At 46.8% G+C, this 22,431-nt stretch overlaps 1 protein-coding gene across 1 annotated transcript in view; it reads left to right on the plus strand.

Annotated features, from left to right (window-relative positions):
• The window catches only part of LOC144770184 (monocarboxylate transporter 6-like), a 354,090-nt gene that overhangs the window by 302,548 nt on the left and 29,111 nt on the right, over window positions 1-22,431 (plus strand). The window contains exon 4 of the mRNA XM_078654492.1: window positions 728-1,576. Within this exon, the coding sequence (XP_078510618.1) occupies window positions 728-1,576 (849 nt within the window). The remainder of the gene's footprint in view (window positions 1-727; window positions 1,577-22,431) is intronic.

The raw sequence follows: 22,431 nt of genomic DNA on the forward strand, positions 1-22,431 counted from the left end.
TTCACTACCAGTCGGATTCCCTGAGGCATTCTGAGCCAAGCTGTTCATCTTCACGAGACACAAAATCTTGGGAGATAGAGAGGGGTTGTAGGACCAGGGCCTACAGTTGCTTGCTGGGTAATATGTAGGTGTCATGATTTACCACTAACGGCTATCGATTCCATGAGCAAGTTACTGAGAGCAGATGGCTGCATATATCCACAAATGGTATTTCCTGCTACAGATGGGCAATAGCCATTGCAGCCCACCTCTGCCTTTTCCAGGTGGGAATCTTTGGCTCAGTCTGATACAAAGTTAGATACTTGGAACATCAGGTGGTGCCATCCTCACACCTCATTTGTCGAGTTGTGCCTCACCGTTCGCTTTCACGACTCCCAATTCTACTGCCCCTAAACAAATACTACTACACTATGCTCTCATTAGCTCTCGAATGCCTTCTTGGCTACAGTGCCTACCTCAATACCTAAGGTCCCTCATTACACAATTATGTACAGCTTTAGCAACTCAAAACTACAACAAAACCAATTCTTACCACACATTATGCCTGAAACCCACATATATTGGCTCCTGTCCTCACACCTTACATTATCTCAGTGTCTCCATCATCCTAAGGGTTTTCTTGAATTCTTATTGAACACCTTTCTGTATATTAAAACCACATTTGCCTTCTTTTACATATGAAAGCCATTGCTAATATTTTGTGTTCTATGTTTCTTTCCACAATAAGGTCTGGGTCTTTGCTTCTCATTTCAAGCGGGCATCACGGCGCTGGGCTATTACTTTGTACGCCGTCGAACCCTTGCCAATTCCTTGGCCTCTACAGGTGCCTCCATCGGAATGGCAGTGTGGCCACTGATGTCCCAGTACCTACTGGATCTTATGGGCTGGCGGGGGACCTTTCTCATCTTTGGGGGAGTATTCCTCAACTGCTGCGTCTGTGGGGCTGTAATGAGACCCATCCACTCCCTGCCCTCTTCACCAAAGGCCAGCGTACATCCCACTCCGGAGTCCAGCCAGAATGGAAATCTCAGCCCACCACTTTCCTCTACTTCCTGCTTTCGGACCTGCATGTCTTCTTGCAGTCGGACAATACAGAAATACATGGCCTTTGATCTCCTGTGTCACAACAAGCGATATCAGATCTATACCCTTGGCATTACCTGGATGGTTCTTGGCTTTGTGCTTCCGCTCTTCTATCTGGTGCCATATGCAACAGCTAATGGGATTGAGGAGAGCAAGGCAGCCATGCTGCTTTCCATTATTGGCCTCATCAACATCTTTGTGCGCCCGTTGGCTGGTGTCATCTCACAGAGGCCCTTCTTTAAGAGCCGGATCTTCTATGTCTTCTGCACAGCTGTGATGGTCAACGGAGCCAGTAATCTGATAGCTGGAGTGTGGAACAGTTACACCGCTCTGGTCTTCTACTGTGTGGCCTACAGCATCTCTATGAGCTTCATCGGATCATTGGTCTTCCAGGTTCTCATGGACATTGTGGGCATGGAGCGCTTCCCAAGTGCCTTTGGACTTTTCACAATCCTGGAAAGCATCACTATCCTCATTGGACCTCCACTGGCAGGTGAGTTCAGGTGAAAAGGGTTGGTATGTTGTAATTTCCCAGAATTTGTTACTGAAAATCTAGAGGGGGACATATTTGTTAGAAACTGGAAGCAACTATTTGGCCTGAAACACAGTCATATATCAGGCATGTGACTGATGCTATCACAACCCAAAAAAAAAGAGGTTCACTGGGCCGTACGAAAATGTCCAGATTTCTCAAAATGCCATTTTGACTCTCTGTAAAATTCTGGATCCTGAGTTGGAGGGTCTGGTTCTATTTTGACCCCTTCTTCAATGTTTCAGATGAAGCGGTAAACGTTACTCCCAGAGGTTATTCCTCTATCCTTATACTAATATCATCTTTCTATTCCTGTGTGAAATATTGCCCTCTGAGAAAGGGGACAGAACATTTTCTACAGAAAAAAGAAGGGAATATTTAGTGAATGTGGCCTGTCACTTTCCAGGGCCACCCTTAGCTACCTGTTCACTTTCCTGTCTGTAAAAGTGAGACGTATATGAAGGCTTGCAAGTGGTGAGTGGGCAATGTAGATATACAGAAGCAGTTGAACTACGAATGAGAGTTTTTCAGGGTTTTGGATGTTTCTGGGAGTTCAGAGGCAAACCCGTTTCTATTTTGTTGATTTCGTGGGTAAAGCTTGGGCCTAGCTAGAGATAAGCATCCTGTGGATTGGATAAGTAAGAGATAGCATAGCACCTCCAGGTGAGGAGGATCCTGTAGGGGTTTTAATCCTGGTATTGAATGTGGGAGGAAAATATGTCTCACTAAGGGGTCCTACCGAGTGAGTCTGGTCATGGTCACTCTACAGAATGCTTATGGGCACTGGTTGTGGGTCACACTGACACTGGCTGGGCAATGGTCACCCTTCTCCAATCACACTGGAACAGGATGAGACATGTTTGCACTTCTCTGGTTAAAACAGCATCGGTGGAGCCACAGTCTCCCTGGGAGGGATGTTGTGTGTTCCCTATGCTGGTACTGACATGTCCAAGAGGGGCGTGCAGTAGCATGAACATGAACGGATTTCATGGGGTATGATGGACAGTATGGATACTACCGTTCCCAATGGTAACCACAACTCAGAGTCTGATGCCAGCCGACACTTGGGACATGCAGTTGCTGTCCTCCTGCATATGGTTAATCCAAATACTAGGATTTCACTGCTTCTGCCACTTCCTGGACAACCACCTCCTACTGGGACGGCAGGCGCTTTCTCTTCATCTCATCCAGCAGTTTGGCTTCTAGATACCTCAAGTCAGATGAACAGCTTCCAGCAAGGCAAGCCTTCAGGAGATGTCCCCTCGCCCCTAGGAAGCTGGCTGTCAGTCAAATGCCAGTTCTGGTTGCACAGCAGTCCTCTGAGTATTCTGCTGAACATTCACTTCCTTGGTTTTAGAGAACTCGGTACTGTAACAACAAGTTGGTCAGTGGGTTCCACTTTTATTCAGTAAAAGTAGACATGAGATGTTGATACACTGTCTGCACTTTCAAAACCAGTTTGAGGCGGTTCTCTGTCAAGTGTCCTTTCCAGGCTGCTCTCTCCATCACAAACTTTGGTAGAATGAGGCTCTTCACAGCAGGGTAGTCTCCAGCCTGGAGCTGCCACAACAGAGGCACACAGATGTGTGAACTTTCTGCATGTGGTTGTCATCAGCCGCAATTAACAAGGATCAGGGAAAAGATAAAACACTGGCCTCATCTAAGCGGTCGTTTCACCCTGAAAAACAGACTGCAGCCCCACCCTTTAACTCCACTTATTAACAAATGGCAGTGCTGAAGGAATACGATAAAGCAGAACCGCTCAGCAAAATGAATGATTGAATAGGCAAATGGGTCTTGTCTCTTCTCTCCCAACTTCAGTGTCTAGGTCTGTTCCATCCAGCTTCAGGATTGCCAGCAATACACTACCACTGTCGTGGAAAAACAGCGTAACTTCTGTTTTGTGCTCAAGGCCCTCCCAGGTACCCCAAAGTGGAATCCTAAGCTACACTAATATACACAATGCATGTACCATGCAGGCCACAAATGCACACAACATACACTTGGGGTGATAGTACCAGGATGTTGGTAAGCACATGAAACTGGAAAAATCGGACCTCACCACCAGGGTTACAGTTAAAAGGTTTGGCCACAACTGATGATTCACAAAATACAGAACACTTCCACCGTTACTACTCTGTACTAAACTCATGACAGGGACACTTTCCATTGTCAGTGCAATAAAGGAACACTTGGCACACTTCATCATGTCCCAGGGTAGGGCTGCACTCTTTCATGGACATGCCTAGGCCTTTGTGCACACTCTATATTAGTATGAGGATGGGACCAAAATCAAGAAACAGAATACCAGATACTAGCAGTTGGGCACTCAGGGCAAAGAATACGATTGTACACCATGCATGGGACCCGCTCATCCCGATAATGTCCATACAGCTATAAAGACTTGCTAGAGTGCCAACAGCCGCGATTAGTCCGTGGGACTATGCAAGAGGTGAGAGAAACAGCCTATTGTAGAAGGAGCAGTCATCATATGTCATGGGGCCAAAGATGTTACAGTATGCAGACCAGACAAGCCACAGTAAAGCAATTAGGAATGCTAAAGGGTGCAGGATTACACAGGTGACAGATGGCCCATGTGGCCAGAGATAAGGTGGAAGCAAAGGGAACTCTTCCAGGTGGCAATTGGGAAACGTTTAGGAGGTACAGTTATGCTCTACTAAGATGGTGCAAGGTCAGCTAGTGTGGATGACAGTCTGAAATAGGTGGTCTTTGAGGGCCCATCATGGAGAAGGTGTAGGTGTTTGGAGTCTCGTCTCACCCTGAGTCCCTTTCTCCTTCTGGAGGCATACTTCAGGTGGTCTAGGAAGCTTCATTTGGTGGTGCCAAGCTGTGCAGATATAGGGGCTGTTTACTCAAATCGGGGCAGCACTAGAAGTCAGATGCACATGGCAGTAGTAGGCAAAGAAAAGCACTCTCAGCATCTAATGTAGGCTACCACATCATCATACCCCATTAAATACGTGGATGTTTATGCTACTGCATGTCCCTCTTGGCCATGTCAGCACCAGGATAGGTAACACAAAACATCCTTTCCATAACAGATGGTGACCATGCTCCTTTAGAATAGTCCTGGGGCCAGTGGATGGGAGACGAGGAAAGTGAGAATCTGGAGACAGAGTGGGTAAGTGGGTGTGCACTAGGCATCAGTGTCTCTGTATCCGATGAAAGGGTTTGCTTTGCTCCTCAGTATCCATCCAGTGTGCCACTGGTGACTGCCTCAAAGGGTCAGCGTCTATATTTATTGACATTACAGTTGACAAATAAAGTGCTTAGGGAAGAAGAGTTTTCATTAGAGTAGGCGCTGGGATGTTTGTCTCAGTTACTGGGAAATTTCTGTACTTCTAGAATTAGAAAATGTTTTGTGTGAGTGATAAGATGCCTCTGCTGGCAGTGATCATAGTTCTCTGATGCTGTTTGTAGTGTTGTTTTCAAAAGCGCCTGGAATGTAGCTCGCATATGGTCTCTTTTGCGGAGCAATTGGTCTCTGACCAGGAAGGGCAGTTTTCAAGCTCCTCACTTGTAGGTAATTTGGTCCTTGGCCTTCTGCCTGCGGGATCTACCTCAACAACATCCAAACACGAGCCAGTCCACGTAGGAATTGGAGATGGATCTTTTCACTATGTGCAGGGTCAACATTAGTGATGTAGTGAGGGGTGTATTTGTGCCCCCTTAGGAATTGATATTCAGTCATATTGATGTTGTTGAGCTGTGACATGGGTAGTAACAAGTACAAGTGTACCACTGCATGCCCAATAGGAACTTGGGTAAGCATTATATCAGTGGTTCACAATGGGATCATTCAGCATTCATAGGAACATTTTGGAGGTTTTGCTTGTCAAGAAAACATTAAATATACTATCCCAATGACTAGACTACAGGCCTGATTGTGAGTTTGGCAGAAGGGTCACTCTGTCACAAACGTGCCTGATATCACATCTACCTTATTGCAAGTGTTATAGAGCATAATGCACTTATAATAAGGAGGATGGAAGAACCACCAAGGTTGATACAGCATAACTGGTGCAGAAACAGATTCAATAATGTTGACATAGCCAGAAAGAACACATGTCCCAACGTCAGTCGACTTTCTACCAAAAAAAGATATCAAAAGGGTAGCGATGGTGGGATGCAAAGTAGAGAGCGGATGCCACACAATCGGGAATATCCAACTCAAATGTGCACTTCGCCACCTCTTTGACGCAGGACCCGAGGAATTTCACAGCCCCAAACTGGGCAGGTTCCTCAAGCAAATGACTTCAAAAAAGGTGAGCCCTGCCACATAGCACAAGTAGGGGGCTGCATAGGAAGTTTCCTCCAGGAATAGAGGGCACATCCGACAAATGGGTACTGAACATTATCCAGTACGGTTACTGTATCAAACTCCTAAAAAACAAACTAATGTGAGGCTAGAAAACAGAGCACATACAACGAAATAGCTACTATGCTTGCAACAGGGGTTGGAGGAACTCGTTCAAAAATAAGCAATAGAAAAGGTACCAGGGGAACAGACCAACCAAGGAATTTACGCTGCATATTTCCTGGTGCCCACCAGCAGACAAAACACTGAAGCCAGTACTGATCTCCAATTCTTAAATAAATTAAATAAAATCCCAGAAATTCAAGATGACGTCACTTCAGGAGGCCATTCTGCAGCTGCAGAAAGGGGACTATATGCCAAACATAGACCTCAAGGATGGGTATCTGCATGTGCCAATGAACAAGAAGAACAAAATAGTTTTTCAATTAGTTGTGAACCAGGTACACTATCAACTCAAAGTACTTACTTTTGGTTTAAAGCCATCTCCTAGGATGTTTATAAAATGTCTGCCTGCAGTAGCAGCACACCTGAGAAGGCAAGGTATACATGTACACCCTTACATATGTGACTGACTAGTAAATGAAGCTACTTCACACAATGCCAACGGAGCATCAAGCATTCATGCATACACGCACAAACTGGTTTTATCAATAAATTTGGAAAAACCCGCCCAATACTACAGAAGTAAAAAGTGCTTTTTAGGGTCAAGACTCACTTCCTGGGATGCAAAAATATTCTCCCCAGCCGAAAGAATCCTGCCATTGGCAGACCAAACTCACCTTTACCATAAGGGACCATCTCTGACAGTGAGTACAGTTTAGAAACTAATGGGCATTATGGTTTTATGTATTCCATTAATCCCACATGCTAGACTACACACAAGACAAATTGAAGAGTGGATACGAAGTCAATGGTCACAAGAAACGGGGAATTGGGAGGACTAGTGGTTGTTACTCAGAAGTCAGAGATGGCAATGTCATGGTAGAACTTGAACTAACTAGCAGTAGGCAGGACTTGCATACAACGAACTCCCTCAATGACCATCTCTAAGATTCATCCCATGCTCAATGAGGAGCAGGGAACCGCATCAAGGATTTGTGGAAAACAAGGGAAGCAGTAAAACACACAAATGTGTTAGAACTAAAGACAGTTTTCCTGGCACTAAGGGACTTTCAGAGAAAAAATGGAGGAAGGAAAGTACAAATCCAGACAGAAAACGCAACCACAATATTTAACTCATCAAGCAGGAGGGCAAACAGTCACGTGTGCTGTCAAACTAGAACAAGGCATTTGGAAATGGACCATTCAAAGACACAAAATCTCGATGGCAATACACCCATCAGGAGTGGTACCACAGACACATGCACATTTTCCTTGTTTACGCCGAGCACACCTTTTAAAAGGTGCGCCCGGCACAAACAAGGAAAATGCTCTGGCTTAGTATGAATTCCCTGCCTCCAGGGCAACTGCAAACTTGAGCTGCTCTAGGAACAGCACATCCATGTGGAAAACAGAGCGCCTGCTTTGAAGCCACTCCGTGTTTCACAGTGCAGGCGGGAACCTGCCTGCACTTTGAAGGGGGATTAGTGATCCCCTTGCAGTGAGTGACTGCACCCGCCATAGGCCCCTCTTTCCCCCTCCAGAGGGCTGCTGTCAGGGGACGCACTGACCTCTTAAGTGGCGCACTATCAGTGCACCTCTTGACCGCTTCTTTGCCTCTGCAGCAGTGCCTATAATACGGCCAGGGCAAAAAGATTCCCTCATTTGCATGGGGCCACACCTCAATGCAAATGAGAGAACGCCATCTGATGATAGCACTGGCGCTATTGGTATTACAGAAGGGGATGCACAAGCATCTACAGCCGTTTCTGTAATGCCAAAGTGCCTCCGGGGCATGCAAAGTGGGCCAAACCCCCATTGCTCTCCCATGGCACTGCCGTAATATGGCCTCTGGCGTACAACAATTAGAGGTAGACAAGCAACTATCTTGCATCAATGTAAAATCAACCAGCACGTATTCGAAACGATTTTTCAACAATGGGGCATACCAGAATTAGACCCGTTTGCAACTGCAGAAAAAGCAAAATACCTAAAATTCGCATCCAGCTACCCATACTATCTGACCCAGTGAAATGCCCTATCAATAAACTGGTCAGGGAAATTTGCAAAACCTTTACCCCAAGAACCACTGATATCTCTGGTGATTAACAAGTGCAAGTAGTCTCCCATAACCTTGATAGCACCACAATGGGCAGGACAAACATGGTTCACAGACCAGGTAGAGGTGTTTGCGGGGAGAAGTAATAAAGCTACCAGCCTCACAGGGCCCCTGTCTGAAAGCTTGGCTCCTGAAGGCTTGGTTGTCCTAGAGAAGCCAGAAGTCCAAGCACAAGGAATGCTATGCTGCAAAGTAGAAGAGATACTCCCACTGGTGCATTAAAGAGTATCTTGTGGACACTAGAGCACATGATACCACGGTTATTAGATGCCTAAAGTACCTGCTAGATGAACACGTAACCTGCACTTCGGTAAATTCACCTGTCAACCATAGTAGTGTACACAAGAGGACTCATAGCTAGAAGTTTCTTCTGCACGCAGTCATCAAAAGATTCCTAAAAGGAGCAAAAATGATTGCACCACTCAAATCAACACCTACATCCATGTGGAATCTAAATTTGGTGCGCACACACTTAATGAAGGAACCCTTCAAACCACCACATAGAACAGGACTAATATTTTTAACACTACAAGCAGCATTCTTGATAGGTATAACATCACTACAAAGGAACCCCACTTTCAAATCCATAATGACAGAGTGGTTGTGCAAACCAACCCACAAGGTCATATCACACTTACTTGTGAACCAAACTATCCAACTGTCTGGGTTTTTTCAGCAGCCAAAGACAAATGCAGAAAGGCTTTTCTATATGCTTGATGTTCGTAGTGCACTCATGTACTATGTGGACAGGACTAAGCAAATGAGGAAAGAAACCTATTCTTTATTTCTTTGAAACAGCAATCAAGGGCACACCAGTGACAAAAGGTACAATCACACAGTGGATAGTCCAAACAATCAAGATGTGTTGCAGAGAAGCAGTAATAAAGCTAGAAGAGAAACCTAGGGCGTCAGTTTCCTTTTGTCCTTAGGACATCATGGGTGTACTGTATTTACAATACAGCGCTCCATGGCGAATGAATGAACAGATGCGTAAGGAATTCTGATGGATCTGTTGGCGCAAAAGTGACGCATTGCTGGAGTTGGTGGTAAAACGGACACAAATCCAGCAAAGCCTTGGAACACGTAGGCGAGTCCCATTGTTTAGTTTAGTTTTAGTTTAGTTTATTTGGTTAGCACAGTTAATTAAAACCATTGCTATAAAATATCAGCATTAGCACAGTTATCACATTAGAAAACGAAACTGGAAAAACACTCTGTCAAGATTAAAAAGTCTATACATATAAAAACAGTCTTATAGTTATCAGTATTTTCGTACTACTGATCTGAACCAAAAATAATTTAGATTGAGAAGGTAAGTGCTAAACCAGGGGACAAAATAAGTCTATGATAAGGTTTTGGAGGGAGAGGAAGCACTGGGGCCGAAGAGGGTGAAAGGAGATTGTCGAGGAGTCTCACGAACTTTCCAATCCTTGCAAGCGCTTGAATGTCTGAGGAGGTAAAACACAGGGCCGTTGCCTCCCAGCATGACCTAATGCCCCATTTTAGAAATACGGGTTTTAAGAGTGTTCTTCTAGGGGCATCCATGGCAGAGCAGCAACACAAAAGATGCAGCCATGATTCGGTGTGGTAGGTGCACAGTCTGCAGGCCCCCCCCCTCTCCTTTGAGGGAGCCCATCTGTAAAAGGCCGTAGAGCAAAGGCCTAGAAGGCGCATGAACATTATGTTCTTCCGAGCCACTGCATTCAGATTTTCCAGCAGATAAGATTGCGATACCCCAGGATGGTATGAGATATTCAGGGGGAGCAGGACAGTAGTTGTATTTAAAGCCTGGAGGTCCATCCGATGGGAGATTAGTTTCACCTGCCTGTTGATAACTTTTTTCCAGACTGAGTATGGAATAGTGTCTGACGTTAGCAGTGAATTGTCAATCTCTAGCGATTTTATGGCCTTTGTAATCTGATGATCCCATGGATTTCCAGGGCTGGCGAAGATTTCTTTTAGCCGGAATTTTAAGGTGGTATCTGCAGCTTTTAATGACCTTAAAAAATATTTCTAAGTGTCTGCTTCGCAATAGATGGACTGTCTTTGTAGGCCCAACTCCAGACGTAGTCTTGCCCTCTGAATGAATTTCGGAAGATGAAAGATTTTTTTGTAAATGGAAACTTGGGCATGGACAAGACTTGCAGAGCATGCACCAGGGAAGGCCTGATGCCCATAGTTTAAGGCGGGGAGTAGTGTAGCTTTGATCACCTTCAGAATGGGTTCTGCGGAAGGGCTGCTCAGGGACTGGTTTAGTCGGGTCAGGGAGTATGTTATTGCACCTGCTCTTTTTTTCAAGGCAGCTAAATGAGCTGTAGGTCTAGAATTCTCGCAGAACCAGACTCCCAGATAATTATATTTTGAAGTTGGGTTGATCTTTGCAGGCCCAATGTGCCACCTTAGACTTCTCTTGTTCTGGCAGCTGCCAAATATCAACACCTTGGTCTTTTCCTGGTTGATTTTTAGGGCATTGGCGGTGTTGTAAGTATGGAGCATGCTTAGCGCTCGTTGGAGCCCCGATTTTGCCTGGTCCTGGTATTGTAGAATATGCAGATTCCTTTTTGCAGGGCCCAGTTTTGGCGGGAGAAGATTACTTTTCTCCAGAAATGTTCCCAGGTCAGCAGTATAAAGATTGAACAAAAGAGGGGCAAGAACACAGCCTTGTTTCAACCCATCTTCGATAGCAATTTTTCTGGAGACAGTCTTTGGGCCAGTTTTGATTCGAACCCAAGTGTTCTTGTGCTGGAGATAAGGGCACCTAGCAGGCTCTGTGGGATCCCCCATTTGTACAGATTCCTCCATAAGATGTTACGAGACACTTTGTCAAAGGCTGCGCTGTAGTCTATAAAGCAGCAGTAGAGTGGAAGATGATTTTTTTGTGCTGCTTGTTGACTGAGAATGGCCAGGGTTGTGATGTTGTCAATAGTGGAGGCCGAGGATCGAGTCCCATTGTAAAAGCCCTGCATCAATCCTTAGACCTGGTCTGAGCAGATGTAAGGATTGTGACGCAGTCAAGTTGGAGACTGACGCAGGGAAATGTTGTAAATTTCACTGTGCCAGTTTTACGTGGCTTTTTTGCCTGGGAACGCCTATCCTGAATACATTTTACCTGGCGCAGGTATAATGTGGTGCAGTGCTCTACAAACTGATGCATTGCACGAAATGCGACAATTTGTAGATATGGTGCAGTGTGGTGCACTGATTGCGCCACCATTGCATCAAAAAAGTGACGCAGCTGTGGCGCAAGGGGCTTATAAATGAGGCCTCTAGAGCATACTCCACAAGGAAAAAGAGAGAGACCCTGACCTTTTAAGCAAAGATTTCCATTAATGACAAATGTATGGCAGCCACTTGTTTGTCTATACACACCTTTGCAAAACGCTATTGTGTGAACATTCAAGTTAACAAAGCCAAAGTGGGTCAAAAATATTTCATTCGCAAGCACAAACCCATTTCTACAAAACCTCAAAAAGAAAAATACAGCTACAGAATCAATGTGCAGCATGTGAACCCACAAAGGATTCACGCTTCAAAACAAAACTGTTTTTTACCTGTAGGTATAGTTTTGCAGCATGAAGACGTTTCTGGATTACGTGCGACCCTCCCACTTCCCCAAAAATAAGATCCTTTACGACAAACTATGAAGTGGTAAATCTGTTCACAAAACAGGAGAAAGCCCAAACAAACATGAAGACAAGTTCACCAAGGAAGGAAAAGTAATCTAAATGTAGCAAACATGCACAGGGACATCTGTGTTGCACCTCGGACGTCGCATGAGGGAAAGCAATACCACCAAATGGTGGCCAACAAAACCACGAAAAAAAAAGACGAAAAGAGAAATATCAAGACCCAACTGTTAGATGGAGGAATATTGCACAGGATGTAAATACAGAAAATATTTTAAACTGCAAAACTACACCTATAGGTAAGTAACCATTTTGGTTAGTATGATGCGTAGTTCGTGGACTAAACGCACTGGTGCTTAACAGCATTTCAACCTTGTGCGGTGGTTCAAGAGGTCCTCTTCTGAATAAAATACATATTTGCAGAGAGAGAAAAAAATTCAAAGTCTTCGGAACATGGGGCACAACGTATTAAGGGATCAGAACCACTGCTAGCACTCAGAAGAACACTTACAGGGAAAGGTGCCTATGTTCATAGATGACTGCAGAAACAAAAAAAGCTGTGATATGGAGCAACTTCCTGAGTATCCTTAGAAACATCCTTCACTCTCAGTTGACTTTACACCAGTGAGGTGTGTTGCCCTAGTCTTTCATTCTTCTTTGCTGTGGAAATCGCTGAATGTCATGCCCATTCATGGGTAATACTGGGTTGACTTTGGTTCCTTCCTGAAACCTGACACTGGGGTACTCAGAATGTTGATTGTGTATCAAAAGCAGGTGTCTCCATTTAGTTGTGTTGGAAAAAATCAGCACCGATGTGTTCCCATGGATTTGGGCAGAAGGGTTGTGTTACGGTGAGTCCAGGCTTTTAGAGGGGATGGGATACCAAACTGACCACCATCTCAGTCCCATAGGGAGGATGATAATGTATTCTCTCAGCCAAAATCCTCAATGAAGACCTATACTTCTTGCGGGATGATAAGAATGCCTTGAGGTTCCTTCCAGATGGGTAATTTAAAGTATTGGTTTACGTTTAGCAGTTTCGACCTGTCTACTAGGCATGCAGCGTTTTCTGCATGGTGATTTCATTTGCTTTGTGATCAACCGATTCCCAAAGCCTGTCCCATTTGGGCGTACTTTGTTTGACTATCATTCCCACATGTCGTTGTGGCTTGCACAGCTTCCTGCTTTGACAGTGAGATTTGCCATTCGAGCAACACATAGTTGGCTAGGTTGACAACACGATGCAGTACTCTCCCATGGCACTGTACTCCTGTAGTCGGAGGATCAATCAATCTTTTGGAGGAGAGAAATAGGGGTTTCCCTCAAACAGAAGAATCTGTGGCCTATGGTCAGTAATCGCTTTGGTTTGGCAGTCTTAAGTGCAGATTTTAGCATGACAGATTTTGCTGTGCCATCAACCGTCTTGCAAGATTACACATTCAACGCAGACCACTGTGAGTTGTGAAAAAGGCCACTTTATTAGGTCTGCATCAAGTCAAGTTCAATAACATAAGATACATATAAACCCCAACCATCACTAATACATCATAAATAACCTAACAAATGCTCCCTCAAACACATAAATGTATCCCCAAGAACTCTCACATGCCCCCCTTTCTTTTTCCATGTCATATTTCACGCCTATTCTGCTACAGCCACCTCACCCAATAATTCTCCCAAGCTCTTCCATCTCTCACGCTTAACATGCTGCAACAGTCCAAAGGTTGTCCCTCCAGGCCCCCTGCTCTATGCCCCCCCGCAAGGGGTGGATATGCCCACATGTGACTCACCATTCTCCCAACTACTGCCACCCAGAAAACCACTACTAACGAGTTTACCTGCTCTTCCACTCCCCTTCTTTTTTTCATCACCAGAGAAACCGCGACTACCCCACTCAATTTAACTCTTTGCAATGTAACTCATTGACGCCAAATGTTTTTTCCCCATAACTTGGACAGAAACTCCTCCAACTTCGTCACACAATACTCATTACCAAACATAGATAAAGTAACACAATCAGCGCAAAATGAATTAGCATCTGCTTCCGCAACGCAAAGTGGGTTAAAAACCTGTATCCCTCTCTCCCTGCAAAATACTTTCAATGGTTAAGTTTCCACCATGTTTTGTCCACCGTAATATGCTTGACTGCACCACGCAAATGACTCCAGGGCACAATTGCGGTCCATGGAATGCATGTCCCAGCCCAAATCTGCCTAACCCTTCTCAAGCCCTCCTCCATGACTTTCAATAATGTGACATCCAACAGCTGGAGTAAGTCATATTCTCCCAAGTGGATAATTAAAAGATGAGGACATCCCCACCTATGAATAGTTCTATCAAGAAGGGCAATAACTGCGCCCATCTCATGCCACTCTTACCCCACCAATGCATTTCATGCCTACTACTCTGCAGTCCAATCCACGGCCACAAGGACAGTTTTCTGTGAACTTAGCTGAAAGTGTCTAACTATCCAAGTCACCATTTTGTCGGACACTGGGCCTCTTACGCAACCTACAAAAGAAACAGAACCATATTAGGAAAAAGAACAGACAGTCTAAACTTAAATCCTTATTTCCAACTATGAGGCCATTTACAATCCTGTTAGGAAGGGCTCTGAATCGTTTCGGGCTTGCCAAATCCGATTAGGAACCCTTGTTTCTGACCATATCAAACCCAGTTTCGAACGACCGATTACAATGCCTGGAAAACCATATGGGCTATCCGAATGGGTTCAGAAAGGCATTCGTACAGTTGGGGCCTTTCGGAGCCGATTCGTACAGCTCTATGGACACGGTTTCCGAGCAAGCGATTGTGATGACAAATTCATACAGCCATTCCGATTCGGTTTGCCCGGAACTAAACAGCTGTCGGAATCTGTCTTTGGGGGCCCATATCAGGCTCCCCTTCACCCGGGGCCCTCCAAATCGGGCCCATGGAGGTATCCAAGGAACCCCCCTTTCCTATCACTCACAGTGTGACAGGCACCAAGGGGTGCCAGACACAGGGTGGACAATTTTCCCCAGCCACCCCTTTCTTCAATGGGAGCCTGTGTTCTCGTACGGATCACAGGCTCTCATTGAAATCAATGGGAGTCTGACCGAATCGTATCCGGAAGCATCTGGATGCATCCAAATCGCTCGGTCCAACTCCCTGGATCCGAGTTGTCCGGTAAGCATTCCAGAACCGAGTCGGTCGGAATGCTTTCCGAAAGGGATCGTAATAGGCCCCTATATGTTATGTTATGTTATGTTCTAAAGTGCTTGTAAAGAGCACGTTCACCGATTAGTTTCATGGCGCTGTTTCTAGGAAGTGCCAAACCCTGTAGGAATTTATTCGTAAGCTTGTCTAAACAGCCATGTATTAAGGGATTTTCGGAAGCTCAGCAGGTCAGTACAGGATCTAATTTCAAGGGGAAGGGGATTCCAAAATCTGGGTGCAAGAATTGCGAACCTACAGCCCCCCCTGCCGCTTCACCTTGAAGGAGGGAGTTGCCAGGAGGTGAAGGTGAGCCAAGCATAGGTTGCATGAGGGAGTATACCTTCGAATAAGGCTATAAATGGTGGATGTTAGTCTGTCGGTGGCAAAGACAGACACATCCGCTTAGAACTACTGGATGATTACAGTGCTAGGGGTGAGAAGTGGGCGGTGTACGGCGCTACCTTAGCCGGTTTGTTGGATACAGTCTTTTTATTCATTGCTCTGAACCGCACTTGCTATTTTTAAAATTGTACAATATTGCTACAGCACTTACTATTTTTAACTCGTGATTTCTCTACCTGTTTCCTTCTCCCGCCCCGGTCCGCCGCATCCACTGTGGGTGTTTGTGCGGAGGGTGAGGAACCCACCACTTCCTGACTCCTCAGCAATCGGGTCAGCGCTCTAGTTGTTCTTGCCCTCTCCCTACGTATGAGGGAAGGACAGCGGCAGCGCAGCAGCCATGCGCAGCGGGCGCGTCGAGTGCGCGACGAAGGCGTGCACAAGGCAAGTCCGTGTGCGCCCGTCCGCGACCGGACCCGGCCAGGGGCCAGAACCCCTGCTCCAAATGCTAATGAGATGGTGAAGGGGTCGCGGTATTCTTGCGAACATTTACTATCATTACGTCCTTCCCCTAACGCCGCCTGTAGACACAGTATGCTGCCGGAGAATATGCTCCAGGAGTGCAAAGTATGCCACTTCAACCCTTTAAGTGCCTTAGAGAACGTGAGGGTAGCAGGCCTACTCTCCATGCTCTTAGTGAACTGTCGCTCATTTAAAAAACATAGTCTGGACATCTATGATGTTCTAACCGACTATCAGCCGGATCTGCTGTTCTTAACAGAGACCTAGCTGGACGAGGCTTCAGCTCCGGAGATTCTAGAGGCCCTCCCATCAGCGTATGGTCTTCTAAGGATTGATAGGGGGGCTCAGAGAGGGGGGGAATTGCATTGGTGCATAAAATTGAGTTCCCGTGCTCCCTTGAGCCAGTGAAAATTAGCAACAGTGAGGCAGGCTTATTCTCTATTATAGTTTCCCCTGAGTGTACTATTAAGGGCTATCTTATATATCGCCCCCCAGGGGGGTCCACGCAATTCGTGGAGAGCCCACTCGAAAGGGTGACTCAACCGGCATTACGTTATAGTAAATTCCTTATATTAGGTGACCTGAACCTGCATTTTGAAGATGTTAACTGCTTAGAGCCACAATCAGTTATTGCCTCGTTGAAGTCACTGATGTTTAAACTCTCTGGTGGAATGCCTACGCATCAGGCGGGGCATCTCCTCGATCCCATCTTCTCTAATTGGGATGAAATCAAGGTGCTTCAACCCATCAGGATTCTGTGGTCAGATCACCACCTAATTCCGTTCTCAGTGATGAGCTCACCTAGAGAAGATAAGCTTATGAGACTTACCCTACCTAAACGTAGTAATTGGAAAAAATTCAGCCATGCGGCATTCGAATGTGCCTTAAATCAGGAAACCCCATTGCTTAGTAAGACTCTTGAAAGGCCCCTGTACGTGGGAGCAGGTCAGCCCCTTGGTATAGTGAGGAACTGCGCACAGCTAAAGCTGCATGTAAAGATATGGAACGTTCTTGGCATAAATACTATGATACTTCCCGTAAGGAATTATACAGGAACAGCCTAAGGGAGTACCATAGTCTAATCAAGAAGGCAAAAAGAAAATGTGTTAAAGAGAGGATTGAGCTGTCTGAAAACTCCTCTAAAGAGCTCTTCTTAATTTATAAGGAGTTAACGTCACTTACGAGAACAGTGACCAAAGACCTCTTTTCCACTGAGATATGTGAATCCATCGCTGATCACTTTGTGAGGAAAGTGGAGAAGATTTACTTGTCTTTTGAGGAGAGTTCAGACAATGACGTCCCTGTCTCGGGTACTTGTCAGAGGCATACTAAGGAAATTTGTCTCAATTAGTTCAAGGTTCCTCCAAGGGAGGAACTGATGAGACTAATCAATAGTATCCAATCAGGCTCCCCTATGGATGTTGTTCCTCCTAAGATTCTCAGGAATCATTTAAATCTCCTGAGTAATCCTATTGGTAACCTGGCTACCCTATCTTTTCATGAAAGTCATGTGTTAGAAATATGGAAACTAGCCCAGGTGGTTTCTATAAAAAAAGAAAGCTAACCAGAGCATATCCCAGCTGGACAATCTTCGTCCCATTTCCCTACTACCTTTTTGTGCCAAAGTGGTGGAGAAATTGGTCAATAACCGGTTGGTGAAATTTGTGGAGGATAAACATCTCCTACACTTCTCCCAATCTGGTTTTCGGGCGAAACACTCTACGGAAACGGCCCTCCTCTTCTCCACAGAATTGCTTTGCCAAAAACTGGATGAGGGGCAGACAGCTGCCTTGATATTGCTGGACCTGAGTGCGGCTTTTGATACTGTGTCGCACTCTAGGCTTCTTGCCCGCCTGAGTGAGGTTGGGCTAGCCGGGTCAGCCTATCAATGGATGGGCTCTTTTCTGGTGGACAGAAAATTTCAAGTTCACTGCCCCCCTTTTAAATCCACGCCTCGTTTTCTTAGATAAGGAGTTCCTCAGGGCTCCATATTAAGTCCTACGCTGTTTAATTTGTATATGGAACCTCTTGCTAGGATGGTGGAATCTTATGGGGTGGATATTGTGTCATATGCCGATGACACCCAACTGGTGGTCACTCTATCACATAATCCAGTTGAGACAGCAGATAACTTCTCCGCTTGCCTGTTGGCACTTGCTGGCTGGATGAAGACCAACTGCTTGCGCCTCAATGGGAATAAGACCAAACTGCTAGTGATTGGTTCCCTTCCCTTGGTCTGGACGTCGGCCTGGTGGCCTTCCGACCTGGGTCCTACATCTACCCCCTCTGTTACGGCAAAGAACTTGGGTGTACTTCTGGACACCAACCTCTCGTATGCCGAACACATTGGAAATGTGGCGGGTAAGTGCTATGGCATATTAAAGGTCCTCCGTAAAATCCTGGATCTATTACCCATTAAAGCTAGGAAAACACTAGTTCATGTCATGGTCACTTCTCATCTTGACTATGGGAATGCCCCTTTTTGCGGCCTGAATAAAAAAGGTATGCACCAACTTCAATGTGTGCAAAATGCGGCCGCCAGACTTGTCCTGAACCTGCCCAGGAAGTCGTCGGGAAAACTTGCGTTACAGACCCTGCACTGGCTCCCTATGCGGGAACATATCCTGTTTAAAGCCATATGCATGGCTCATCGTATTGCACAGGGCAAAGGCCCTGTGTACCTCCAAAGGATGCTGACTTTGTACCGTCCCAAACGCATGTTGAGATCTATGGGTAGCATGCAATTTCTGGCGCCCCGTATAAATAAAGCGCGGATGGGTGGTCGCTCCTTTAGGTATCTAGCCAGCAAACAATGGAATGAACTCCCTATTGAGCTGCGGATAGAACCTTCAGAATCCCGGTTCAGGCTCAAACTCAAGACCCACTTATTCCCCAAAATCTTAATTTGAGGTTCGTACGACTTTCTCTCATCCTCCCCCCTTACTGTGAATCTGTTTCGAGTAGTCCTAGGTGACTTCATCCACAGCGCGGGGACGCACTGTTCTTTAGTGTAACCTGGCGCTTTATAAATGGTTTTATTATTATTATTATTATTATAAATGAATTTGGGGCTCCTGCCATGTAGGGATTTAAAGACCAGGCAGCCTACTTTTAAGGCGCAGCGCTGGGGGATGGGGAGCCAATGCAGCTTCCTCAGGAGTGGAGTGACATGTTGTCACCTAGGTTGCTGATAAATCAATCTGGCCCCTTGATTCTGCACCAGCTGTAGACATTTGGTTAGGAATAGTGGCATTCCAAAGTAAACTGAATTGGCGTGGTCTAAGTGAGACATGACCGTGGCTATCACAACCTGTGTCAATGCTTCCTGTGTGAGTAGTCTGCTGATCTTTCTAATCCTAATCTTCCTTAACTGGAAGAAGCAGGTTGAGATCACTGAGCTAATTTGGGTCTTTATTGTTAGGTCGTTATGTATTGTAATGCCAAGACTTTTTGCAGAGGGGGGAGAATCCCAGGTCCGTTGGCCAGACGTGCGGGCCCCAGAGGTTATGGCCACCGCCATAAGGACCAATTCGGTCCTACCTGGGTTAAGCTTTAGATGATTACTGTCCATCCAGTGGTGGATGTGCAGCATGGTGGTCTGAAATTCGAGGGCTGATTAAGACAAGTTGTCAATAGTAAACATTAGTTGCAGGTCTTCAGCGTAATTGAAAGTGGTGACTTTCCTCTCTTTGAGGGACTGGATCAAATCAATCAATCAGGGAATTGTAAGCGCCCTACTCACCCATGAGGGTCTCAAGGCGCTGAGGGGGTGGGAGTCCGTAGATTTGTTTAGCCGAAGAGCCAGGTCTTGTGGATCTTCCTGAAGGTGTTCAGGGAGGGGGAGTGTCTGATGTCTGCCAGTAGTTCGTTCCAGGTCTTGGCTGCAATGTGAGAGACGGATCTTCCACCTGCTCTGGCTCCGTGGATGTGCGGGGTTTTGGCCAGTGCAAGGTTGGAAGATTGGAGGTTTTCTTTTGGGTACGTAGAAGTTCATTCTGTCGTTAAGGTATTTGGGTCCTTTGTTCTGTAGGCATTTGTAGGCGTGAGTGAGGATTTTGAAAGTGACTCTTTTCTCCATGGGAAGTCAGTGGAGACTTCTTAGGTGTTGACTGATGTGTTCGTGTCGGAGGATGCTGAGGAGGAGTCTGGGGGCGGTGTTCTGCATTGTCTGAAGTTTGCAGAGTAGGGACTTGTTGATGCCAGCGTAGAGTGTGTTTCCATAGTCCAGTCTGCTGATGATGAGTGCATGGATGACTGTCTTCCTTGACTCAGGGGGGATCCACTAGAAGGTCTTGCGGAGGATGCGGAGGGTGTTGAAGCAGCTGGAGGTGATGGCGTTGACCTGTCGGTTCATGATGAGTGATGAGTCGAGTACGATGCTGAGGTTCTTGGCGAGGTCTGAAGGGGTAGGTGGGCTTCCAAGGCCAGTAGGCCTCCAGGTGCTGCCCAATGCAGAAGGGGTGGTACCGAGGATGAGGACTTCTGTCTTCTCGGCGTTGAGCTTCAGGCAGCTGTTGGTCATCCAGACTGCGATGGCTTGTATTCCTTTCTGGAAGTTGAGTTTGGCAGTGGTGGGGTCTTCGGTGAGGGAGTGGATGAGCTGGGTGTCGTCGGCGTAGGATACGATGTTGAGGCCGTGTTGTCGGACGATGGCTGCAAGGGGGGCCATGTAGATGTTGAAGAAGGTGGGGCTCAGGGATGAACCCTGTGGGACTCCGCAGGTGATTTTCGTGGGGTTGGAGAGGAAGAGTGGGAGTCTGTTTCTTTGGCTTCTTCCGCTGAGAAATGATCAGATCCAGTCCAGGGCTGTTCCTTGTATGCCTGCGTCGTGTAGTCTGGCAACTAGTGTGCGGTGGGAGATGGTGTCGAAGGCTGCTGATAGGTCGAGTAGGATGAGGGCTGCGGAGTGGCCTTGGTCCAGGAGGGTACGATGTTGTCTGTGGCGGCGAGTAGGGCGGTCTCTGTGCTGTGGTTGCTTTGGAATCCGGATTGGGACGGGTCGAGGATGGCGTTCTCTTCAATGAATCGTGTCAGTCTCCTGTTGACTGTTTTCTCTGCAACTTTGGCTGCGAAGGGGAGGAGCGAGATGGGCTGATAGTTCTTGAGGTCTGTGGAGTCAGCTGTGGACTTCTTGAGCAGAGGTCTGGCTTCTGCGCGCTTCCAGTCATCTGTGAAGGTGCCTGTTTTGAAGGTGTTGTTGATGGTGCGTTGTAGTTCGGTGCGATGGTGGCCACGGCTCTGTGGTAGATGTGAGGGGGCCAGGGTCAGTGGGGGCCTACGAGTGGATGCTTTTCGTGGTCGAGGCGGTGTCTTCGGCCCTGATCCGTGTCCAGTTGGAGAATGTGGGCTGGCTGGTATTTCTAGGGGGCGGGGGGCTGTCTGTGGGACCTGGTGGATGGTCGATGAAGTTGTCATAGAGGTTTTTGATCTTGAGGTGGAAATAGGTTTCAAGCTTGTTGCAGAGGTCTTGGGATGGGGTGATGTCTGTGGCTTCACTGCGTGGGTTGGTAAATTCTTGAATGATACTGAAAAGTTCCTTGGAGTTGGTGGAGTTGGCCAAGATTTTGTTGTGGAGAAATTTCCTCTTGGTGGCTCTGATCTGGTTGTGGTAGTCCGTCATGGCATCCTTGTAGGTGGTGTGGTTTTTGGTTGTCTTGGTGTTTCTCCAGTTCTTCTCCAGGCGTCTGCAGGTGCGTCTGGCTTCTTGGAGAGCAGTGGTGAAACAGGCGGCTTTCCTGGGGCGTTGTCTGTCGGGGTTGCGCAGCGGGGCAAGCTCATCTGGGCAGTCGGAGATCCAGGTGTGGAGTTCTCTATCTGCGTCGTTTGCGTCAGGTGCCAAGGTGTGGTTGTCTCAGGAGAGGGTGGAGTTAAGTTGCTATTTGGTAACCTTGCTCCAGTTCCTTCGTGGGGGGCGTGGGGCTGGTTTGGGTGCCTTGGGTTTGTTGATGGCGAAGTGTACGCAGTGGTGGTCGGTCCATGGCGGCTGCGTTGTGTGGCTGAATTGGAGACTGTTTCCTTCTGCGAAGATGGGGTCGAGGGTGTGTCCTGCTCTGTGGTTGGGTGTGTTGATGAGTTGTTTAAGTCCAATGCTGGTGAGGTTAGTGGAGTTGGGGTCACTGGGGTTGTCGAGGTGGAAGTTCAGGTCTCCAATTAGTGTGTAGTTTAAGAGGCGATGGCGTGGTGTGCAATGAAGTCGGTGATGGTGGTGGCAAAGGGTGTTCGGGAGCCAGGGGTGCTGTAGAAGAGGGTTCCTTGGTGTGTGGCTTTGGGGGTGGTCTGGATCTGCAAGTGCAGGTGTTCGGCAGAGGGGAAGGTTTCGCTGGAGGTGGTGAGGCGGAGGGTGCTCTTGTGGGCGATGGCGAGGCCTCCTCCTGGGTGGTTGGGGCGGTCTTTCCTCTGGATCCTGGATCCGTCTGGGATGGCGGTGTTGATGTTGGGGGCGGAGGATGCGTTGGTCCAGGTTGCTGTGAAGAAGGCGATGTCAAAGGGAGGAGGTAAAGATTAAACAGATGAGGGGATAGTGAGGAGCCCTGCTGGACCCCGCAGGAAGTTTTTAACTTTGGTGCCGTAAACT

Source organism: Lissotriton helveticus, chromosome 7 (assembly GCF_964261635.1).
Source record: "Lissotriton helveticus chromosome 7, aLisHel1.1, whole genome shotgun sequence".
Taxonomy (NCBI): Eukaryota; Metazoa; Chordata; class Amphibia; order Caudata; family Salamandridae; genus Lissotriton; species Lissotriton helveticus.